The sequence below is a fragment of the Oncorhynchus mykiss genome, chromosome 19, assembly GCF_013265735.2.
Source record: "Oncorhynchus mykiss isolate Arlee chromosome 19, USDA_OmykA_1.1, whole genome shotgun sequence".
NCBI lineage: Eukaryota > Metazoa > Chordata > Actinopteri > Salmoniformes > Salmonidae > Oncorhynchus > Oncorhynchus mykiss.
Window position 1 is genome coordinate 63,916,037 of NC_048583.1, and position 24,900 is coordinate 63,940,936.

Here is a 24,900-nt window from a genome sequence, read left to right on the forward strand (position 1 = left end):
TCCAGTAAACCAGACATGACATTGTCTGGGACTTAATGCCAAACCTTCAGCATGAAGAAACAAGATGAATAAACACAAACACCTGGTTCTCGTCCAGTGGATATTTCTAGTGCTTGTAAAACCATTGGGTGTTGATTTGATACAATTTTAATGTGTAATGTGATAGTGTGTAATGTGTGTAATGTGATAGTGTGTAATGTGTGTAATGTGTGTAATGTGATAGGGTGTAATGTGATGGTGTGTAATGTGTGTGATGTGATAGTGTGTAATGTGTGTAATGTGATAGTGTGTAATGTGTGTAATGTGATAGTGTGTAATGTGTGTAATGTGATAGTGTGTAATGTGATGGTGTGTAATGTGTGTAATGTGATAGTGTGTAATGTGTGTGTAATGTGTGTAATGTGATGGTGTGTAATGTGTGTAATGTGAAAGTGTGTAATGTGATGGTGTGTAATGTGTGTAATGTGATAGTGTGTAATGTGTGTAATGTGATGGTGTGTAATGTGTGTAATGTGTGTAATGTGATAGTGTGTAATGTGTGTAATGTGATGGTGTGTAATGTGTGTAATGTGATAGTGTGTAATGTGTGTGAGTGTGTGTAATGTGTGCGATAGTATGAAATGTGATGGTGTGTAATGTGTAATGTGATTGTCTCTCTCTCTCTCTCTCTTCCTCTGGCTATGGGTCATGCTTTCCTTGTCTCTCTCTCTCTCTCTCTCTCTCTCTCTCTCTCTCTCTCTCTCTCTCTCTCTCTCTCTCTGGCTATGGGCCATGGTTATGGGCCATGCGTTCTTTGTCTCTCTCTCTCTCTCTCTCTCTCTCTCTCTCTCTCTCTCTCTCTCTCTCTCTCTCTCTCTCTCTCTCTCTCATTCTCTCTCTGGCTATGGGCCATGGTTATGGGCCATGCGTTCTTTGTCTCTCTCTCTCTCTCTCTCTCTCTCTCTCTCTCTCTCTCTCTCTCTCTCTCTCTCTCTCTCTCTCTCCCTCCCTCTGGCTATGGGCCATGGCTATGGGCCATGCTTTCTTTGTCTCTCTCTCTCTCTCTGGCTATGGGCCATACTTTCCTTCTCTCTCTCTCTCTCTCTCTCTCTCTCTCTCTGGCTATGGGCCATGGCTATGGGCCATGCTTTCTCTCTCTCTCTCTCTCTCTCTCTCTCTCTCTCCCTCTCCCTCTGGCTATGGGCCATGCTCTCTTTATCTCTCTCTCTCTCTCTTTGACCATGTTTGGAATAATGCCTCGAAATTCTTGTAACTGAAGCTTTATGCCCTGTATGGCAATCTGTTTATTTTACAAAGTAATTAAATACACTGAGGTTTTCAAAGGAGAAGTCATCTCAGGAGGTCTAGCGAAATCAGGATTACCCATAAACGTCTCAGACAGATACGTGGGATCGATGACATCCTCCCCAACATTAAACTTGCTTTCTTTGACATGTAACAAAACATGCTGGGAACACTTCAGGCTACTTTTCTGATAACCCATCAGGTTCCTCTACTCTGGATTCCTTACAAACGACAGGATTTGTTACGACCTTCCCTCCAGCCAAATCGTTTCCCAAAATGAATGAGACCCCTTTTCACCAGTAGACTAGGCCTCACTCCAAAGACAACAGAACCAGAAATAAGATCAGACTCGAGATCCACATTATACAAAAGGAGCTTCCATGCAACCCATTTCCATGCCTTTTACTAACACACTGTAATCAGTGGCTGAAGTGTCAGACAAAGGTAAAAACACATTCCTAAATGAAGGACTCCCCCAGTGTCTCGCAGTATCTCCAACGGCTACTTATCAGTACCGTCACTCCGCAGAGACACGAACCCTAGAGTGAAGGAAAAGCAGCCAACAAGTGCTCAGCATATGTGGGAACGCCTTCAAGACTGTTTGGTAAAAAAAATCCAGGTGAAAGTGGTTGAGAGAATGCCAAGAGTGTGTAAAGCTGTCATCAAGGCGAAAGGTGGCAACTTTGAAGAATCTAAAATCTAAAATATATTTTGATTTGTTTAATTTTTTTGTTACTATATGTATAACAGATACATAGCTTACATGATGGTGAAAATGCAAGCAATTGATATTTTTTGATTTATGGCAATTAACTCGTATGAATGACTTGATCAAAACGGGATAAGGACTTACATTTTAATCGACTAGGTGGTTAAAGTCTTCACGATTGGCTGTATATTGGCAGGCAAAATAAAACATCTAAGAACGTGTTCATCCCAGAGCTTGTTGTGTTTTTACTTGGGAAGAATGAAATGCGACACAGTAAACTAGGGTCGAACATGCTTGATATGACTGTGAAGTCCTAGAGGACATCAGAGTTCAATATAGAGCAGTTCAAATCAGAATTTCAAGCATGCGAAAAAGAGCATGATTTGACCAGGTCATTTCTACATGATTTGACTAGGTCATTTCTACATGATTTGACCAGGTAATTTCTACATGATTTGACCAGGTCATTTCTACATGATTTGACTAGGTCATTTCTACATGATTTGACCAGGTCATTTCTACATGATTTGACTAGGTCATTTCCTCATGATTTGACCAGGTCATTTCTACAAGATTTGACCAGGTCATTTCTACATGATTTGACTAGGTCATTTCTACATGATTTGACCAGGTAATTTCTATATGATTTGACCAGGTCATTTCTACATGATTTGACCAGGTCATTTCTACATGATTTGACTAGGTCATTTCTACAAGATTTGACTAGGTCATTTCTACATTATTTGACTAGGTCATTTCTACATGATTTGACTAGGTCATTTCTACATGATTTGACTAGGTCATTTCTACATGATTTGACCAGGTCATTTCTACATGATTTGACTAGGTCATTTCCTCATGATTTGACCAGGTCATTTCTACAAGATTTGACCAGGTCATTTCTACATGATTTGACTAGGTCATTTCTACATGATTTGACCAGGTCATTTCTACATGATTTGACTAGGTCATTTCTATATGATTTGACTAGGTCATTTCTACATGATTTGACTAGGTCATGTCAAACGAAGTATAGAATCAATCTTTAGGATGTTTTTAGCATAAATCTTCAATAATGTTCCAAAAGGACAAATCCTTTGTCTTTGGAAAGGAAAGGGAACGCAGCTCGCTCTCATTGCCACGCGCGTGACTTAGTTCAAGGCTTTCTGCCAGACCCCTTGGTTGAAACAGCTCTTATTCGCTCCCCCTTCATAGTAGAAGCCTGGAACAAGGTTCTAAAGACTGTTGACATCTAGTGGAAGCCCTAGGAAGTGCAATATGACCCCATTAACATCTGTATATTCGAAAGACAATGACTTGGAAAAACTACAAACCTCAGATTTCCCACTTCCTGGTTCGGATTTTATCTCAGGTTTTCGCCTGCCATATGAGTTCTGTTATACTCACAGACATCATTCAAACAGTTTCAGAAACTTCAGAGTGTTTTCTATCCAAATCTACTAATAATATGCATATATTAGCTTCCGGACCTGAGTAGCAGGCAGTTTACTCTGGGCATGCTTTTCATCCGAACGTGAAAATACTGCCCCCTATCCCAAACAGGTTAAATATTGCTAAATAATTTTTATGTAGTCAGATAACTCATTAAATGGGCTAATTGCGTAGTCTTATTACAGGTCGCATGTGATGTATATATAATGAACTGTATATACACATATTAAATATTACTACACTACAACACTGTGTGACAGTGCTACCCACCAGTCTCTGCCTGGCTCTCCTGACCGCGGTTGATGAGCAGGTATCTGGGGCTCTCAGGGCAGAAGGGGAGGGCCAGGTACTGTAGCAGGGCAGGTATCAGAGACAGGGATAACATCATAGCCCAAAGCTCTTTCGTCCCCAGCACTGTTTCAAGACCAGCTACCTAGAAAAAACAACACACAGAGAAACAACATCATCTCAAAGCCACCTACAGCCTAACAACACTACTGTTAACCCTGCCACCTACAGTCTAACAACACTACTGTTAACCCTGCCACCTACAGTCTAACAACACTACTGTTAACCCTACAGTCTAACAACACTACTGTTAACCCTACAGTCTAACAACGCTACTGTTAACCCTGCAGTCTTACAACACTACTGTTAACCCTACAGTCTAACAACACTACTGTTAACCCTGCCACCTACAGTCTAACAACACTACTGTTAACCCTGCAGTTTAACAACACTACTGTTAACCCTACAGTCTAACAACACTACTGTTAACCCTGCCACCTACAGTCTAACAACACTATTGTTAACCCTACAGTCTAACAACACTACTGTTAACCCTGCAGTCTAACAACACTACTGTTAACCCTACAGTCTAACAACGCTACTGTTAACCCTGCAGTCTTACAACACTACTGTTAACCCTACAGTCTAACAACACTACTGTTAACCCTGCCACCTACAGTCTAACAACACTATTGTTAACCCTACAGTCTAACAACACTACTGTTAACCCTACAGTCTAACAACACTACTGTTATTCCTACAGTCGAACAACACTACTGTTAACCCTACAGTCTAACAACACTACTGTTAACCCTGCAGTCTTACAACACCACTGTTAACCCTACAGTCTAACAACACTACTGTTAACCCTACAGTCTAACAACACTACTGTTAACCCTACAGTCTAACAACACTACTGTTAACCCTACAGTCTAAGAACACCACTGTTAACCCTACAGTCTAACAACACCACTGTTAACCCTACAGTCTAACACCACTACTGTTAACCCTGCAGTCTAACAACACTACTGTTAACCCTACAGTCTAATAACACTACTGTTAACCCTACAGTCTAACAACACTACTGTTAACCCTGCAGTCTAACAACACTACTGTTAACCCTACAGTCTAACAACACTACTGTTAACCCTACAGTCTAATAACACTACTGTTAACCCTGCAGTCTAACGACACTACTGTTAACCCTACAGTCTAACAACACTCCTGTTAACCCTAATAATGTTAACCCTACAGTCTAACAACACTACTGTTAACCCTACAGTCTAACAACACTACTGTTAACCCTACAGTCTAACAACACTACTGTTAACCCTACTACTATGAACCCTACAGTCTAACAACACTGCTGTTAACCCTACAGTCTAGCAACACTACTGTTAACCCTACAGTCTAACAACACCACTGTTAACCCTACAGTCTAACAACACTACTGTTAACCCTACAGTCTAACAACACTACTGTTAACCCCACAGTGTAACAACACTACTGTTAACCCTGCAGTCTAACAACACTACTGTTAACCCTACAGTCTAATAACACTACTGTTAACCCTGCAGTCTAACGACACTACTGTTAACCCTACAGTCTAACAACACTACTGTTAACCCCACTACTGTTAACCCTATAGTCTAACAACACTACTGTTAACCCTGCAGTCTAACAACACTACTGTTAACCCCACAGTCTAACAACACTACTGTTAACCCTGCAGTCTAACAACACTACTGTTAACCCTGCCACCTACAGTCTAACAACACTACTGTTAACCCTGCAGTTTAACAACACTACTGTTAACCCTGCAGTCTAACAACACTACTGTTAACCCTGCCACCTACAGTCTAACAACACTACTGTTAACCCTGCAGTTTAGCAACACTACTGTTAACCCTGCAGTCTAACAACACTACTGTTAACCCTGCCACCTACAGTCTAACAACACTACTGTTAACCATACAGTCTAACAACACTACTGTTAACCCTGCAGTTTAGCAACACTACTGTTAACCCTGCAGTCTAACAACACTACTGTTAACCCTGCCACCTACAGTCTAACAACACTACTGTTAACCCTACAGTCTAACAACACTACTGTTAACCCTGCAGTTTAACAACACTACAGTTAACCCTACAGTCTAACAACACTACTGTTAACCCTACAGTCTAACAACACCACTGTTAACCCTGCAGTCTAACAACACTCACATGCGCACACAGACTGCTGTTCTATAATAATTATAAATGCCATTTAGCAGACAATTTTATTCAAAGTGACTTACGGTCATACATTTCTCATATGGGTTGTCCCAGGAATCGAACCCACTACCCTGGCATTTCAAGCACCATGCTCTACCAACTGAGCTACAACGGACTACCCACGTTACATTTGTGAACACAGTAGGGTTATACAGTAACACATTCATTATCTATTTTGTATTTCCTATTATGTTTACTGCAGCGTTTCCCAAACTTGGTCCTGGGGACCCCAAGGGGTCCACGTTTTGGTTTATGCCCTAGCATTACACAGCTAATTCAAATAACCAACTAGTCATCAAGCTTTGAGTATTTTAATCAGCTGTGTAGTGCAAGGGTAAAAACAAAACATTGGGATCCACCAGGACCGAGTTTGGAAAACCCTATTGGTCATGATCTATTCTGTATATCCTATTGGTCATTATCTATTCTGTATATCCTATTGGTCATGATCTATCCTGTATCTGCTTTTGGTCATTATCTATTCTGTACATCCTACTGGTAATGATCTATTCTGTACATCCTATTGGTCATGATCTATTCGGTATATCCTATTGGTCATTATCTATTCTGTATATCCTATTGGTCATTATCTATTCTGTATATCCTATTGGTCTATTCTGTATATCCTATTGGTCATTATCTATTCTGTATATCCTATTGGTCATTATCTATTCTGTATATCATATTGCTCATTATCTATTCTGTATATCCTATTGGTCATGATCTATTCTGTATATCCTATTGGTCATTATCTATTCTGTATATCCTATTGATCATGATCTATTCTGTATATCCTACTGGTCATTATCTATTCTCTATATCCTATTGGTCATTATCTATTCTGTATATCTCATTGGTCATTATCTATTCTGTATATCCGATTGGTCATGATATATTCTGTATATCCTATTGGTCATTATCTATTCTGTACATCCTACTGGTCATTATCTATTCTGTATATCATACTGGTCATTATCTATTCTGTATATCCTATTGGTCATTATCTATCCTGTACATCACATTGTGTACATATCAGGATATTACTATGCATACTACCTCTTCTATTCCTTGTTATTCTTGATTTTACTCTTTATAATAGATGTTAATTATTGTAGTGCGATGTTGAGGGAGTTAGTACACAATAATTTATCTGAACCTTTTATACCTGCTGTAAACTGTACTGTAATGTTGAGGGATCTAGCACACAAGCTGAACCATTTATACCTTCTATAAACTGTGTACTTTATGAAAAAAATGTGATTTGATTTCAAATTTACACACGCATGGTAGGTAATTTAACTGTACAAATGGGCTCCCGAGTGGCACAGCGGTCTAAGGCACTGCATCTACGTGCTAGAGGTGTCACTAAGTCAGTTCAGAACAAATTCTTATTTACAATGACGGCCTACACAAAGTCTGGACGATACTGCCCTATGGGACTCCCAATCACAGCCAGTTGTGGTATAGCTTGGAATCGAACCAGTGTCTTTAGTGACACCTCTAGCATTGAGATGTCGTGCCTTAGACCACTGCGCCACTCAGGAGCCCAATGTGTAGTCCATGTAGTAACAGTACCTCTCTTTCTAACTATACAGTATTTAGTCCATGTATCTAATGCACATACATGCCATCTGCCTCGAAGACGAAGGCAGTATTATCAGCAGCACCTGTCTTTTTACTAAAGAAGTTAAGAAATGTTTCAGTAATGTTTCAGGAATAATTCAGTAATGTTTCAGTAATGTTTCAGGTATGTTTCAGGAATGTTTCTGCTACATTGAAATCTGCTTTCTTTCTTTTTATTTTCTTTGCCACTCTGAAAGTTCCTCATTGTTACATCTATCCCCCTCTGAAAGTTGTATCATTGCTGCAGCTTCATTTCAATGAAAGTCATGTTGGAAATCATATCGTGTGAAACAATGTACAGGATCTCTGTCAGGGTGGACAACGTCTATTCTCACCATGCCCAGGAGTATGCCCGTAGCGAAGGAGACCTGATTGAGGGTAGCGAAGGCCCCTCTGAGGTTGGTGGGGGAGACTTCCTGGATGTAGAGAGGGTTGAGACTCATCACAAGGCCACAGAACAGACCGAACACCAGCCGGCCAACGATCAGCATCTCAAAGGACTCATTGGCCTTAGAGGCAAACATCAGACAGGCTCCCACCACCGACAGGGCATTCACTATCAGGATGGAGTTACGCCTGAGGAGAGGAAAGAGGGATTCAATCAATCAACCAATCAGTCAATCAATCAACCAATCAGTCACTATCAGGATGGAGTTACGCCTGAGAAGAGGGAAGAGGGATTCAATCAATCAACCAATCAATCAATCAGTCAATCAATCAACCAATCAGTCACTATCAGGATGGAGTTAAGTCTGAGGAGAGGGACGAGGGATTCAATCAATCAACCAATCAATCAGGCAATCGATCAATCAATCGAGATAAGTATTTTTCTCTAACTTTTCCCAAATTTACACGTTTTCCAGAAATTCCAGTTGGAAGATTCCTGGAATAAATGAGGGAATAAGCCGGAAATACTGGAATCCGTGGATTTCTGGAACGCCTGGGAATTTTGGGAAAGTTACTCGAATTTTGCAACACTAGGTAGAACCCACCTGCCGAAGCAACACTAGGTAGAACCCTACCTGCCGAAGCAACACTAGGTAGAACCCTACCTGCCGAAGCAACACTAGGTAGAACCCTACCTGCCGAAGCAACACTAGGTAGAACCCACCTGCCGAAGCAACACTAGGTAGAACCCTACCTGCCGAAGCAACACTAGGTAGAACCCACCTGCCGAAGCAACACTAGGTAGAACCCTACCTGCCGAAGCAACACTAGGTAGAACCCACCTGCCGAAGCAACACTAGGTAGAACCCACCTGCCGAAGCAACACCAGGTAGAACCCACCTGCCAAAGCAACACTAGGTAGAACCCACCTGCCGAAGCAACACCAGGTAGAACCCACCTGCCAAAGCAACACCAGGTAGAACCCACCTGCCGAAGCAACACTAGGTAGAACCCACCTGCCGAAGCAACACTAGGTAGAACCCACCTGCCGAAGCAACACTAGGTAGAACCCACCTGCCGAAGCAACACTAGGTAGAACCCACCTGCCGAAGCAACACAGGGTAGAACCCACCTGCCGAAGCAACACTAGGTAGAACCCACCTGCCGAAGCAACACCAGGTAGAACCCACCTGCCGAAGCAACACCAGGTAGAACCCACCTGCCGAAGCAACACTAGGTAGAACCCACCTGCCGAAGCAACACTAGGTAGAACCCTACCTGCCGAAGCAACACTAGGTAGAACCCACCTGCCGAAGCAACACTAGGTAGAACCCACCTGCCGAAGCAACACTAGGTAGAACCCACCTGCCGAAGCAACACTAGGTAGAACCCACCTGCCGAAGGTGTCAGCCAGACACTTGACCCCTAGTGACCCCAGCAGGGCTCCAAAGTCCTTGATGCTGACGGAGAGGGACCACAGGAAGGTCAGGCTGTGATCTGGCATCGACTGATTATGTCTGGACCACCAGGTGTGGTTGAAGAACTCCTCGATGATCTGAGCAAGAGAGGTCATAAATAAAAATGGAAACAAATTGATTTGTCACATGCTTTATAAACAACCGATGTAGACTAATAGTGAAATTCTTAACTCCGGGCCCTCCCCAACCATGCAGAGAGAAAAATATAATAAACATTTACAACGTAGGTGCACACAGGTCGAACTAAACATTTAAGGTGACAACGGCGGGTCTCGTTGGCAATAAATTAGTTTAAAAAATTGTGAAATCAAAGCTTACCCTGAGTTCCAGTGTTGTGTTGGATAGTCATAGCCAGCTAGCTAACATAGCATCCCTCTGTTTGAGAAAACATTTCTCTCTCTGTGTGTACAGTAAGTATATGGAAGCGGGTGAGAACCATGAGCCTCCTAGGTTTTGTATTGAAGTCAATGTACCCAGAAGAGGACGGAAACTAGCTGTCCTCTGGCTACACCATGGTGCTACCCTACAGAGTCCTGTTGAGGCTACTGTAGACCTTCATTGCAAAACAGTATGTTTTAATCTGGGAATATATTTAGTCTAGTTTTATCTAAAAAGGACAACTTTTTAAGTGTATCCCTTCCGACTCTGAGGAGCCACCAATGCTATATACACGGGGTACCAGTACCGAGTCGATGTCCAGGGGTACGAGATAACTAAGGTAGATGCGTACATATAGGTAGTGACTTGACAGGAAAGATGATAAACAGTAGCAGCCGGGTATGTGATGAGTGAAAAGAGTTCAAAAAGAGTAAATGCAGATAGTTCAGGTAGCTATTGGTCAATGTAGCTATTGGTCCAGGTAGCTATTGGTCCAGGTAGCTATTGGTCCAGGTAGCTATTGGTCCAGGTAGCTATTGGTCCAGGTAGCTATTGGTCCAGGTAGCTATTGGTCCAGGTAGCTATTGGTCCAGGTAGCTATTGGTCCAGGAAGCTATTGGTCCAGGTAGCTATTGGTCCAGGAAGCTATTGGTCCAGGAAGCTATTGGTCCAGGTAGCCATTGGTTAACTCTTTATCAGTCTTATGGCTTGGTGGTGGAAGTTGTCAGAATCCGGCTGGTTCTAGACTCGGTGCATCGGTACCGCTTGCCGTGCGGTAGCAGAGAGAACAGTCCATGACTCGAGTCGCTGGAGTCTTTGACAATTTTTACGGCCTTCCTCTGACACCCCCTGGTATAGAAGTCCTGGAAGGCAGCTCAGCAGTGATGTACTGGGCTGTACGCACTACCCTCTGTAGCGCCTTTCTGTCAGATGCCGAGCAGTTACCATACCAGGGAGTGATGTACTGGGCTGTACGCACTACCCTCTGTAGCGCCTTTCTGTCAGATGCCGAGCAGTTACCATACCAGGCAGTGATGTACTGGGCTGTACTCACTACCCTCTGTAGCGTCTTTCTGTCAGATGCCGAGCAGTTACCATACCAGGCGGTGATGCAGCCAGTCATTATGCTCTCGATGGTGCAGCTGTAGAACGTTTTGAGTTTCCGAGGGCCCCAAGCCTAGTCTTTTTCAGCATTCCGGAAGAGGAAGTGCTGTTGTCGTGCCTTCTTCACAACCTTATTGGTGTTTGGAGGACCATGTTACTTCCTTAGTGATGTGGACACCAAGGAACTTGAAGCTCTTGACCCGCTTCACTACAGCCCCGTCGATGTGGACCGGGGCGCTCTCGGCCCTCCGTTTCCTGTAGTCTTACAATCATCTCCTTTGTCTTGCTGACGTTGAGGAAGAGGTTGTTGTCCTGGCACCACACTGCCAGGTCTCTGACCTCCTCCCTGTAAGCTGTATTATCGGCATCGGTGATCAGGCCTACCACCAACCTGTCGTCAGCAAACTTAATGATGATGTTGGAGTCGTGCGTGGCCACGCAACCGTAAACGATTAAGAAAGCCTTGTATGAGCCAGAACGACCCATAGGTCAGGAGCCTCTCTCATGATTCTGTAGTGTGAGGCAGCTAGAACGGCCCAGAGGGCAAGAGCCTCTCCTGATTCTGTAGTGTGAGGCAGTCAGAACGGCCCATAGGACAGGAGCCTCTCCTGATTCTGTAGTGTGAGGCAGTCAGAACGGCCCAGAGGGCAGGAGCCTCTCCTGATTCAGTAGTGTGAGGCAGTCAGAACGGCCCATAGGACAGGAGCCTCTCCTGATTCTGTAGTGTGAGGCAGTCAGAACGGCCCAGAGGGCAGGAGCCTCTCCTGATTCTGTAGTGTGAGGCAGTCAGAACGGCCCAGAGGGCAGGAGCCTCTCCTGATTCTGTAGTGTGAGGCAGTCAGAACGGCCCAGAGGGCAGGAGCCTCTCCTGATTCTGTAGTGTGAGGCAGTCAGAACGGCCTATAGGGTAGGAGCCTCTCCTGATTCTGTAGTGTGAGGCAGCCAGAACGGCCCAGAGGGCAGGAGCCTCTCCTGATTCTGTAGTGTGAGGCAGCCAGAACGGCCCAGAGGGCAGGAGCCTCTCCTGATTCTGTAGTGTGAGGCAGTCAGAACGGCCCAGAGGGCAGGAGCCTCTCCTGATTCTGTAGCGTGAGGCAGCCAGAACGGCCCAGAGGGCAGGAGCCTCTCCTGATTCTGTAGTGTGAGGCAGTCAGAATGGCCCAGAGGGCAGGAGCCTCTCCTGATTCTGTAACCTGAGGCATCTTGATGTATAAGTACACCATAGAGATCCTATTAAACTAATGTTCTAATATGTAATTCTTTGAAGTGGACAGGACACTAGTCAGAGAAAATTACATATTATAAACCTTATTATTAGACAATATAAAGGCTCACATATGCTTATAACAAGTTGTGAGGCATTATACCATTAAAGCATTATAGAAGAGATGTTAGCAGCTCTCCAGGTCTCCCTTATAATAATAATAATAACAATAATAATAACAATAATAATAATAACAACAACAATAATACCAAAAATAACCATAATGACAATAACAATAATAACAATAATAATAACAATAATAACAATAATAACAATATTAACAATAATGTATAAAACTTCTGTATTAAACTTGACGACATAATCTCAAAGTGCTTGTAAAGCAAAAATAAATAACAAGAATTCATTGTTTAAGAAATATAGGCTACAACAGTGGCTAGATCAAGTCTGTTTGAGTGTTTGTTGAAGCGTCCAGCAGATGGACAGCCGTGGTGATGAGAGGATCGGGAAGCTACGGTGCCTTCAGAAATTATTCACACCCCTTGATTTATTCCCCATTTTGTTGTGTTACAGCCGGAATTCAAAATGGAATAAATATATGTTTCTCTCACCCATATACACACACAATACCCCAATAATGTCAAAGTGAAAACATGTTTTTAGAAATGTTTGCAAATGTATTGAAAATGAAATGCAGAAATATCTCATTTAAGTATTCACACCTCTGTGTCAATACCTTATGGAAGCATCCTTGGCAGTGATTACAGCTGTGAGTCTTTCTGGGTGAGTCTCTAAGAGTGTTTACAGCTGTGAGTCTTTCTGGATGAGTCTCTAAGAGTGTTTACAGCTGTGAGTCTTTCTGGGTGAGTCTCTAAGAGTGTTTACAGCTGTGAGTCTTTCTGGGTGAGTCTCTAAGAGCTTTGCACACCTGGATTGTGCAACATTTGCCCATTATTCTTTTCAAAAAATTATTCAAACTGGTTGTTGATCGTTGTTAGACAACCATTGTTGATCGTTGCTAGACAACCATTGTTGATCGTTGCTAGACAACCATTGTTGATCGTTGTTAGACAACCATTGTTGATCGTTGCTAGACATCCATTGTTGCTCGTTGCTAGACAACCATTGTTGATCGTTGCTAGACAACCATTTTTGATCGTTGCTAGACATCCATTGTTGATCGTTGCTAGACAACCATTGTTGATCGTTGCTAGACAACCATTGTTGATCGTAGCTAGACATCCATTTTCAGGTCTTGCCATAGATTTTCAAGCATAATTAACTCAAAATGTGTAACTAGGCCACTCAGGAACATTCACTGTCTTCTTGGTCAGCAACTCCAGTGTAGATGTGGCCTTGTGTTTTCTTCTCCCAGTGTCTGGTGGAAAACAGACACTCAGCTTTTCCTCGTCCGCCTGTATCTTTGTTGTGACTGGATGTATTGATACACCATCCAAAGTGTACTTAATAACTTCACCATGCTCAAAAGGGATATTCAATGTCTGTTTTTTATTATTTTTTACCCATCTACCAGTAGGTGGCCTTCTTTGCGAGGCATTGGAAAACCTCCCTGGTCTTTGCGGTTGAATCTGTGTTTGAAATTCACTGCTGGACTGAGATTAGTGGGGTACAGAGACGAGGTAGTTATTCAAAAAGTCATGTTGAACACATGTTAAACACTGTCAGCAGCTCACACAGAGTGAGTCCATGCAAATTATTATGTGACTTGTTAAGCTAAATTTGACTCCTGATCTTAATTTAGGCTTGCCTTTACAAAGAGGTTGAATACTTATTGACCGAATACATTTCAGCTTCAGTTTTAATTCATAAAAAAAATCCAATCAAAATTAAAACATAATTCCACGTTGACATTAAGGGGGATTATGGGTAGGACAGTGACGCAAAATCTAAATGTAATCAATTTTAAATTCAGGCTTTAAGACACAAAATGTGGAAAAAGTCAAGGGATTTGAATATTTTCTGAAGATTGTCAGTGGGGGTGGGAAATGGTGGCCAGCTCTGCATGTCGGCAGGCAGGCAGGCAGGCAGGCAGGCAGGCAGGCAGGCAGGCAGGCAGGCAGGCAGGCAGGCTAGCTAGCTCCACATCATCAGGGCATCTCCTCCCCGTCTCTTCTCTGTATTGGGAGTCTTGTGATGAAGTTTGAGCTCCCCACAGAGTACAGCCCGTTCCTTATTTCAGAAGTATCCTCCTGAACCAACGAAAAACTCTGAATGCATAGCCTCCTCTTGGGTCAACATTGGTGAAAAACTCTGAATGCATAGCCTCCTCTTGGGTCAACGTTGGTGAAAAACTCTGAATGCATAGCCTCCTCTTGGGTCAACGTTGGTGAAAAACTCTGAATGCATAGCCTCCTCTTGGGTCAACGTTGGTGAAAAACTCTGAATGCATAGCCTCCTCTTGGGTCAACGTTGGAGAAAAACTCTGAATGCATAGCCTCCTCTTGGGTCAACGTTGGTAAAAAACTCTGAATGCATAGCCTCCTCTTGGGTCAACGTTGGTGAAAAACTCTGAATGCATAGCCTCCTCTTGGGTCAACGTTGGTGAAAAACTCTGAATGCATAGCCTCCTCTTGGGTCAACGTTGGTGAAAAACTCTGAATGCATAGCCTCCTCTTGGGTCAACGTTGGTGAAAAACTCTGAATGCATAGCCTCCTCTTGGGTCAACGTTGGTGAAAAACTCTGAATGCATAGCCTCCTCTTGGGTCAACGTTGGTGAAAAACTCTGAATGCATAGCCTCCTCTTGGGTCAACGTTGGTGAAAAACTCTGAATGCATAGCCTCCTCTTGGGTCAACGTTGGTGAAAAACTCTGAATGCATAGCCTCCTCTTGGGTCAACGTTGGTGAAAAACTCTGAATGCATAGCCTCCTCTTGGGTCAACGTTGGTGAAAAACTCTGAATGCATAGCCTCCTCTTGGGTCAACGTTGGTGAAAAACTCTGAATGCATAGCCTCCTCTTGGGTCAACGTTGGTGAAAAACTCTGAATGCATAGCCTCCTCTTGGGTCAACGTTGGTGAAAAACTCTGAATGCATAGCCTCCTCTTGGGTCAACGTTGGTGAAAAACTCTGAATGCATAGCCTCCTCTTGGGTCAACGTTGGTGAAAAACTCTGAATGCATAGCCTCCTCTTGGGTCAACGTTGGTGAAAAACTCTGAATGCATAGCCTCCTCTTGGGTCAACGTTGGTGAAAAACTCTGAATGCATAGCCTCCTCTTGGGTCAACGTTGGTGAAAAACTCTGAATGCATAGCCTCCTCTTGGGTCAACGTTGGTGAAAAACTCTGAATGCATAGCCTCCTCTTGGGTCAACGTTGGTGAAAAACTCTGAATGCATAGCCTCCTCTTGGGTCAACGTTGGTGAAAAACTCTGAATGCATAGCCTCCTCTTGGGTCAACGTTGGAGAAAAACTCTGAATGCATAGCCTCCTCTTGGGTCAACGTTGGTGAAAAACTCTGAATGCATAGCCTCCTCTTGGGTCAACGTTGGTGAAAAACTCTGAATGCATAGCCTCCTCTTGGGTCAACGTTGGTGAAAAACTCTGAATGCATAGCCTCCTCTTGGGTCAACGTTGGTGAAAAACTCTGAATGCATAGCCTCCTCTTGGGTCAACGTTGGTGAAAAACTCTGAATGCATAGCCTCCTCTTGGGTCAACGTTGGTGAAAAACTCTGAATGCATAGCCTCCTCTTGGGTCAACGTTGGTGAAAAACTCTGAATGCATAGCCTCCTCTTGGGTCAACGTTGGTGAAAAACTCTGAATGCATAGCCTCCTCTTGGGTCAACGTTGGTGAAAAACTCTGAATGCATAGCCTCCTCTTGGGTCAACGTTGGTGAAAAACTCTGAATGCATAGCCTCCTCTTGGGTCAACGTTGGTGAAAAACTCTGAATGCATAGCCTCCTCTTGGGTCAACGTTGGTGAAAAACTCTGAATGCATAGCCTCCTCTTGGGTCAACGTTGGTGAAAAACTCTGAATGCATAGCCTCCTCTTGGGTCAACGTTGGTGAAAAACTCTGAATGCATAGCCTCCTCTTGGGTCAACGTTGGTGAAAAACTCTGAATGCATAGCCTCCTCTTGGGTCAACGTTGGAGAAAAACTCTGAATGCATAGCCTCCTCTTGGGTCAACGTTGGTGAAAAACTCTGAATGCATAGCCTCCTCTTGGGTCAACGTTGGTGAAAAACTCTGAATGCATAGCCTCCTCTTGGGTCAACGTTGGTGAAAAACTCTGAATGCATAGCCTCCTCTTGGGTCAACGTTGGTGAAAAACTCTGAATGCATAGCCTCCTCTTGGGTCAACGTTGGTGAAAAACTCTGAATGCATAGCCTCCTCTTGGGTCAACGTTGGTGAAAAACTCTGAATGCATAGCCTCCTCTTGGGTCAACGTTGGTGAAAAACTCTGAATGCATAGCCTCCTCTTGGGTCAACGTTGGTGAAAAACTCTGAATGCATAGCCTCCTCTTGGGTCAACGTTGGTGAAAAACTCTGAATGCATAGCCTCCTCTTGGGTCAACGTTGGTGAAAAACTCTGAATGCATAGCCTCCTCTTGGGTCAACGTTGGTGAAAAACTCTGAATGCATAGCCTCCTCTTGGGTCAACGTTGGTGAAAAACTCTGAATGCATAGCCTCCTCTTGGGTCAACGTTGGTGAAAAACTCTGAATGCATAGCCTCCTCTTGGGTCAACGTTGGAGAAAAACTCTGAATGCATAGCCTCCTCTTGGGTCAACGTTGGTGAAAAACTCTGAATGCATAGCCTCCTCTTGGGTCAACGTTGGTGAAAAACTCTGAATGCATAGCCTCCTCTTGGGTCAACGTTGGTGAAAAACTCTGAATGCATAGCCTCCTCTTGGGTCAACGTTGGTGAAAAACTCTGAATGCATAGCCTCCTCTTGGGTCAACGTTGGTGAAAAACTCTGAATGCATAGCCTCCTCTTCGGTCAACGTTGGTGAAAAACTCTGAATGCATAGCCTCCTCTTGGGTCAACGTTGGTGAAAAACTCTGAATGCATAGCCTCCTCTTGGGTCAACGTTGGTGAAAAACTCTGAATGCATAGCCTCCTCTTGGGTCAACGTTGGTGAAAAACTCTGAATGCATAGCCTCCTCTTGGGTCAACGTTGGAGAAAAACTCTGAATGCATAGCCTCCTCTTGGGTCAACGTTGGTGAAAAACTCTGAATGCATAGCCTCCTCTTGGGTCAACGTTGGTGAAAAACTCTGAATGCATAGCCTCCTCTTGGGTCAACGTTGGTGAAAAACTCTGAATGCATAGCCTCCTCTTGGGTCAACGTTGGTGAAAAACTCTGAATGCATAGCCTCCTCTTGGGTCAACGTTGGTGAAAAACTCTGAATGCATAGCCTCCTCTTGGGTCAACGTTGGTGAAAAACTCTGAATGCATAGCCTCCTCTTGGGTCAACGTTGGTGAAAAACTCTGAATGCATAGCCTCCTCTTGGGTCAACGTTGGTGAAAAACTCTGAATGCATAGCCTCCTCTTGGGTCAACGTTGGTGAAAAACTCTGAATGCATAGCCTCCTCTTGGGTCAACGTTGGTGAAAAACTCTGAATGCATAGCCTCCTCTTGGGTCAACGTTGGTGAAAAACTCTGAATGCATAGCCTCCTCTTGGGTCAACGTTGGTGAAAAACTCTGAATGCATAGCCTCCTCTTGGGTCAACGTTGGTGAAAAACTCTGAATGCATAGCCTCCTCTTGGGTCAACGTTGGTGAAAAACTCTGAATGCATAGCCTCCTCTTGGGTCAACGTTGGTGAAAAACTCTGAATGCATAGCCTCCTCTTGGGTCAACGTTGGTGAAAAACTCTGAATGCATAGCCTCCTCTTGGGTCAACGTTGGTGAAAAACTCTGAATGCATAGCCTCCTCTTGGGTCAACGTTGGAGAAAAACTCTGAATGCATAGCCTCCTCTTGGGTCAACGTTGGTGAAAAACTCTGAATGCATAGCCTCCTCTTGGGTCAACGTTGGTGAAAAACTCTGAATGCATAGCCTCCTCTTGGGTCAACGTTGGTGAAAAACTCTGAATGCATAGCCTCCTCTTGGGTCAACGTTGGTGAAAAACTCTGAATGCATAGCCTCCTCTTGGGTCAACGTTGGTGAAAAACTCTGAATGCATAGCCTCCTCTTCGGTCAACGTTGGTGAAAAACTCTGAATGCATAGCCTCCTCTTGGGTCAACGTTGGTGAAAAACTCTGAATGCATAGCCTCCTCTTGGGTCAACGTTGGTGAAAAACTTTGAATGCATAGCCTCCTCTTGGGTCAACGTTGGTGAAAAACTCTGAATGCATAGCCTCCTCTTGGGTCAACGTTGGTGAAAAACTCTGAATGCATAGCCTCCTCTTGGGTCAACGTTGGTGAAAAACTCTGAATGCATAGCCTCCTCTTGGGTCAACGTTGGTGAAAAACTCTGAATGCATAGCCTCCTCTTGGGTCAACGTTGGTGAAAAACTCTGAATGCATAGCCTCCTCTTGGGTCAACGTTGGTGAAAAACTCTGAATGCATAGCCTCCTCTTGGGTCAACGTTGGTGAAAAACTCTGAATGCATAGCCTCCTCTTGGGTCAACGTTGGTGAAAAACTCTGAATGCATAGCCTCCTCTTGGGTCAACGTTGGAGAAAAACTCTGAATGCATAGCCTCCTCTTGGGTCAACGTTGGTGAAAAACTCTGAATGCATAGCCTCCTCTTGGGTCAACGTTGGTGAAAAACTCTGAATGCATAGCCTCCTCTTGGGTCAACGTTGGTGAAAAACGAAAAACTCTGAATGCATAGCCTCCTCTTGGGTCAACGTTGGAGAAAAACTCTGAATGCATAGCCTCCTCTTGGGTCAACGTTGGTGAAAAACTCTGAATGCATAGCCTCCTCTTGGGTCAACGTTGGTGAAAAACTCTGAATGCATAGCCTCCTCTTGGGTCAACGTTGGTGAAAAACTCTGAATGCATAGCCTCCTCTTGGGTCAACGTTGGTGAAAAACTCTGAATGCATAGTCTCCTCTTGGGTCAACGTTGGTGAAAAACTCTGAATGCATAGCCTCCTCTTGGGTCAACGTTGGTGAAAAACTCTGAATGCATAGCCTCCTCTTGGGTCAACGTTGGTGAAAAACTCTGAATGCATAGCCTCCTCTTGGGTCAACGTTGGTGAAAAACTCTGAATGCATAGCCTCCTCTTGGGTCAACGTTGGTGAAAAACTCTGAATGCATAGCCTCCTCTTGGGTCAACGTTGGTGAAAAACTCTGAATGCATAGCCTCCTCTTGGGTCAACGTTGGTGAAAAACTCTGAATGCATAGCCTCCTCTTGGGTCAACGTTGGTGAAAAACTCTCTATAGGTGTCATTCAAATGAAAACACACTTGCTAGCTACCAGTAGCTAGTCTGTTGACAGCGCTAGATTTTCATCAAGTTACGGGCAGGAATCCAATGAATGACATCAAATCATTATCTGCACTCATTTAGCTATTTGAACATTTAAAAGTTTATAAAAAAATATTGACATAAAAACGTAGGCGCCATGGCAACTATAGGCTATTTATACAGAGAAAGACGTTAAACATTCCGCTCAACGCCACGCCACCCCACGTAAATAAAGAGGTGTATAGCAGATAGTGTTGTACCTGGTCACTACCTAACAACTCTAGTGCAGACTGATTAAAATGACTTACAGATGTCCCTGAACACTTTAATCATTACACGCAGAGAGAGTGGAAGAGAGAGAAAGAGCGAGAGAGCGAGAGAGAGAGAGAGTGGGAGAGAGAGAGAGAGAGAGAGAGAGAGAGAGAGAGAGAGAGAGAGAGAGAGAGAGAGAGAGAGAGAGAGAGAGAGAGAGCTGTCTGAATTGCATCAGCCCAATCACACCATCCTCCTATAAGTCAGATGGATTTCATTATAAGTACCTGTGCGCAAACAGTAAACCATCCAACCCTGCTTGCCTAGCAGTAAGACTGCCTGGGTCGGAATAGGAAAGTTGCATGGGATTGTCAAGTTTATTCAGTGTTTTATAGAAGCTGTGCGATGTTTGCATGCGACTGGATGGGATGCAGGTACTACCTGGCTTCCCAGTGCTCTACCCACCCTCGTGTCATCCTGCTACCCACTCGGAGCTCACCATGGCTCTGCCCTTCCCACCCTCCCTGCCTGGTTCTCACCCTGGTTCTGCCCTCCCCACCCTCCCTGCCTGGTTCTCACCCTGGTTCTGCCCTCCCCACCCTCCCTGCCTAGTTCTCACCCTGGTTCTGCCCTCCCCACCCTCCCTGCCTGGTTCCCACCCTGGTTCTGCCCTCCCCACCCTCCCTGCCTGGTTCTCACCCTGGCTCTGCCCTCCCCACCCTCCCTGCCTGGTTCTCACCCTGGTTCTGCCCTCCCCACCCTCCCTGCCTGGCTCTTACCCTGGCTCTGCCCTCCCCACCCTCCCTGCCTGGTTCTCACCCTGGCTCTGCCCTCCCCACCCTCCCTGCCTGGTTCTCACCCTGGTTCTGCCCTCCCCACCCTCCCTGCCTGGCTCTCACCCTGGCTCTGCCCTCCCCACCCTCCCTGCCTGGCTCTCACCCTTGCTGGGGCGTTGACATTGCCTGTGTGGTAGCCGATCTGGAGGGAGCCGAACACAGCTGCCAGGATGGAAGTCAGGAGCGTGGCGGTCATCTGGCTCTGGTCAGGACCCAGTCAGTCAGGGAGAGAACACACAGGGGTTAGAGATCAAGGGTCAGTTTACACACTGACCAATCACCTTGGGCCTAGCCATGGCACATGACCTCTAGTCCAAAGTAATTGTCATTAACTGTACTGTCTCTCACATATATATACTACCATATTCTGTAATCTATACCTAAATAACCAAACACACTAATCCTGTTTTTAATCACATGATTTTCAAAAGCAGTGAACTAACCTCCTTGGAAGCCATTAGGTTGTGTGAGATGTGATGTCACTCCCTGAGGAAAGAAGATGTAGCCTTTGTTTCTTATCTGTGAGTCAACACTGAGTTGGCACTTAGAACTCAACACTGAGTTGGCACTTAGAACTCAACACTGAGTTGGCACTTAGAACTCAACACTGAGTTGGTACTTAGAACTCAACACTGAGTTGGTACTTAGAAGTCAACACTGAGTTGGCACTTAGAACTCAACACTGAGTTGGCACTTAGAAATCAACACTGAGTTGGCACTTAGAAGTCAACACTGAGTTGGCACTTAGAAGTCAACACTGAGTTGGCACTTAGAACTCAACACTGAGTTGGCACTTAGAACTCAACACTGAGTTGGCACTTAGAACTCAACACTGAGTTGGCACTTAGAACTCAACACTGAGTTGGCACTTAGAAGTCAACACTGAGTTGGCACTTAGAAGTCAACACTGAGTTGGCACTTAGAACTCAACACTGAGTTGGCACATAGAAGTCAACACTGAGTTGGTACTTAGAAGTCAACACTGAGTTGGTACCTAGAAGTCAACACTGAGTTGGTACTTAGAAGTCAACACTGAGTTGGCACTTAGAACTCAACACTGAGTTGGCACTTAGAACTCAACACTGAGTTGGCTCTTAGAAGTCAACACTGAGTTGGCTCTTAGAAGTCAACACTGAGTTGGCACTTAGAACTCAACACTGAGTTGGCTCTTAGAAGTCAACACTGAGTTGGTACCTAGAAGTCAACACTGAGTTGGTACTTAGAAGTCAACACTGAGTTGGTACTTAGAAGTCAACACTGAGTTGGCACTTAGAACTCAACACTGAGTTGGTACTTAGAAGTCAACACTGAGTTGGCACTTAGAAGTCAACACTGAGTTGGCACATAGAAGTCAACACTGAGTTGGCACTTAGAAGTCAACACTGAGTTGGCACATAGAAGTCAACACTGAGTTGGCACTTAGAAGTCAACACTGAGTTGGTACTTAGAAGTCAACACTGAGTTGGTACCTAGAAGTCAACACTGAGTTGGCACTTAGAAGTCAACACTGAGTTGGTACTCAGAAGTCAGAATTACCTAGAAGTCAACACTGAGTTGGCACTTAGAAGTCAACACTGAGTTGGTACTTAGGGTGAAGTTGCCCAAAGATGCTGATTGGTCAGTTTAGTATTTTATACTAATAGTTTAGGTTAGGATTGGGGGAGAGGAAACTTCACTAATGGTTAAGGTTAGAATTGTAGGAGAGGAAACTTCACCCTGGAGCACGAATTTACATGTACACTGAGTCTACAAAACATTAAGAACACCTTCCTAATATTGAGTTGCTCCCCCTTTTGCCCTCAGATCAGCCTCAATTCATCAGGGACATGGACTCTACAAGGTTTTGAAAGCGTTCCACCGGGATGCTGGTCCATGTTGACTCTACAAGGTGTCTAAAGCATTCCACAGGGATGCTGGTCCATGTTGACTCTACAAGGTGTTGAAAGCGTTCCACAGGGATGCTGGTCCATGTTGACTCTACAAGGTGTTGAAAGCGTTCCACAGGGGTGCTGGCCCATGTTGACTCCAATGCTTCCCACATTTGTGTCAAGTTGTCTGGATGTGTTTTGGGTGGCGAACCATTCTTGATAAACACGGGAAACTGCTGAGTGTGAAAAACCCAGCAGCGTTGCAGTTCTTGGCACAAACCGGTGCGTCTGGCACCTACTACCCTACCCCCGTTCAACGACACTTCAATCTTTTATCTTGCCCGTTCACCCTCTGAATGGCACACATACACAATCCATGTCTCAATTGTCTTCCCACTGATGAAAGTGAATTTAACAAGTGACATCAGTAAGGAATCATAGCTTTCACCCGAATTCACCTGGTCAGTCTGTGTCATGGAAAGAGCAGGTGTTCCTAATGTTTTTAGTCCAGTCAGTTCCAACAAGGAAATCACACTGGACAACCATGTGTTAAGTCACAGGGTTGGCAGAGGAATGTTTATTAACACTGGCTGGTCTGACAGAGGAACCCTTATCATGACGGGCTGGCCGTTCATCAGGTGATAATATGGATAAAACACATCACATTGATAGATCTTATCATTTACACTACCCGATCAGTGGAAATTCGCTGGTAGATTTGACATCCGGTACTATAGCCAGACAGCCTACAATAAAACACAATACACATAATATCAGAAACTGATTATACTATACTAAGTTTTCTTCTATTATTGGTGCCAAAGTAATTTCATGATCACAAAAATCTGATTATTTTTGTTGTTGTTGGTGTTTCTACAATCAGATATTTAGGTAATGCAAAGGTTACAGTCTACAGTATATCGTCTTCTGTCGTAGGCTTCACGAAGTGAGCGAAGGCTGCAGTCTACAGTATATCGTCTTCTGTCGCAGGCTTCACGAAGTGAGCGAAGGCTGCAGTCTACAGTATATCGTCTTCTGTCGCAGGCTTCACGAACTGAGCGAAGGCTGCAGTCTACAGTATATCGTCTTCTGTCGCAGGCTTCACGAAGTGAGCGAAGGCTGCAGTCTACAGTATATCGTCTTCTGTCGCAGGCTTCACGAAGTGAGCGAAGGCTGCAGACTACATGGAATAAGTATTGTCAAGCTCTCCAGCTGGATCTTTGTGACACAAAACCTTAACTAACATCCCGTAACCTCCCGAAAAGAGTCTTACCTGAGCCGTGCGGTGACCTGGGCTTCTTTCCCTTCCTAGAAGCATATAATTGATGATACGATCAGTAATATTCAGTTATTAGTCCTTGCTGTTCTCACTTCTCTTGTGAATGTCCTGTGTTTGTCCGCTCTTCATCCCTCTCCTCCTTCTGCAGCAGGAGAAGCAGTCTTCTGTCCCCCCCCCCCGTTACCCACAACCCCCCTGCTACCCCACCAACGGTGTAGGATGAACTTGTCCCTGAACAATGATCTTGGGTCAGCTTTGCATACTCCCCACTAATGGTTAAGGTTAGGATTGATCGAAGGGAAGCTGATCCTAGATCTGTACTTAGGGAAAACATAGCCCATGAGAACAGTGATGAAGTCACATCCAGCTGGTGAATTTGGGGAAGGCCTGAGAGAATGGTACAATGGCAGAGCTGGGCCTGCAGTGGTCAGAGGGAACAAGCAGAGACCCCCCCCCCCCCTCCCAACCCGGCCACTCTGGCTGGGACACTGGGCATACAGTATGTAGAGGAAATGTACCACATTGTACTTGTTTCACCCTGGCTGATCTGTCCATTGCTAAACGAACAACACAACAATCAGAGTATCTACAAAAGGAAATCAGACATGGTTAGGAGAAACAATCATTTTGTAATGTCGAGTGCCACTACACATTAGCTTAGTAAAGTAAGAACACACAGAAGGTTTAAAATGGGATTATTGGTGTTCAATGCACTGATCAGCTTCATCCCGGAGGACTAAGAGCCCCACCCAGCCATCACACATAGGTGGAACTGTTTCCAGGCACGAGGGTTTTAATTGACTACCATGAGCTGGAATGGCGGGAACATCCTTTAGGGATTGTCAGAATGTGATTTAGCTACATACACCTGTCCAGAGTCATATCAGGGAGTGAAAATATGGTGATTTTGGGGTGGCAGGGTAGCCTAGTGGTTAGAGTATTGGACTAGTAATTGAAAGGTTGCCAGTTCAAATCCCTGAACTGACAAATCTGTCGTTCTGCCCAGGCAGTTAACCCACTGTTCCTAGGCCGTCATTGAAAATAAGAATTTGTTCTTAACTGACTTGCCTAGTTAAATAAGT

At 44.4% G+C, this 24,900-nt stretch overlaps 1 protein-coding gene across 1 annotated transcript in view; it reads right to left on the bottom strand.

Annotated features, from left to right (window-relative positions):
• LOC110498303 (solute carrier family 2, facilitated glucose transporter member 1) overlaps positions 1–23,942 on the bottom strand; it is a 35,997-nt gene extending 12,055 nt beyond the window's left edge. Inside the window, exons 1-6 of the mRNA XM_036955369.1 lie at positions 23,813–23,942; positions 21,115–21,157; positions 20,775–20,873; positions 9,412–9,572; positions 7,966–8,206; positions 3,716–3,878 (exon numbers count right to left, since the gene is read on the bottom strand). Coding sequence (XP_036811264.1) covers positions 3,716–3,878; positions 7,966–8,206; positions 9,412–9,572; positions 20,775–20,873; positions 21,115–21,129 — 679 coding nt within the window. The 5' untranslated portion in view covers positions 21,130–21,157; positions 23,813–23,942. The remainder of the gene's footprint in view (positions 1–3,715; positions 3,879–7,965; positions 8,207–9,411; positions 9,573–20,774; positions 20,874–21,114; positions 21,158–23,812) is intronic.
• Positions 23,943–24,900: the final 958 nt, after the last annotated feature.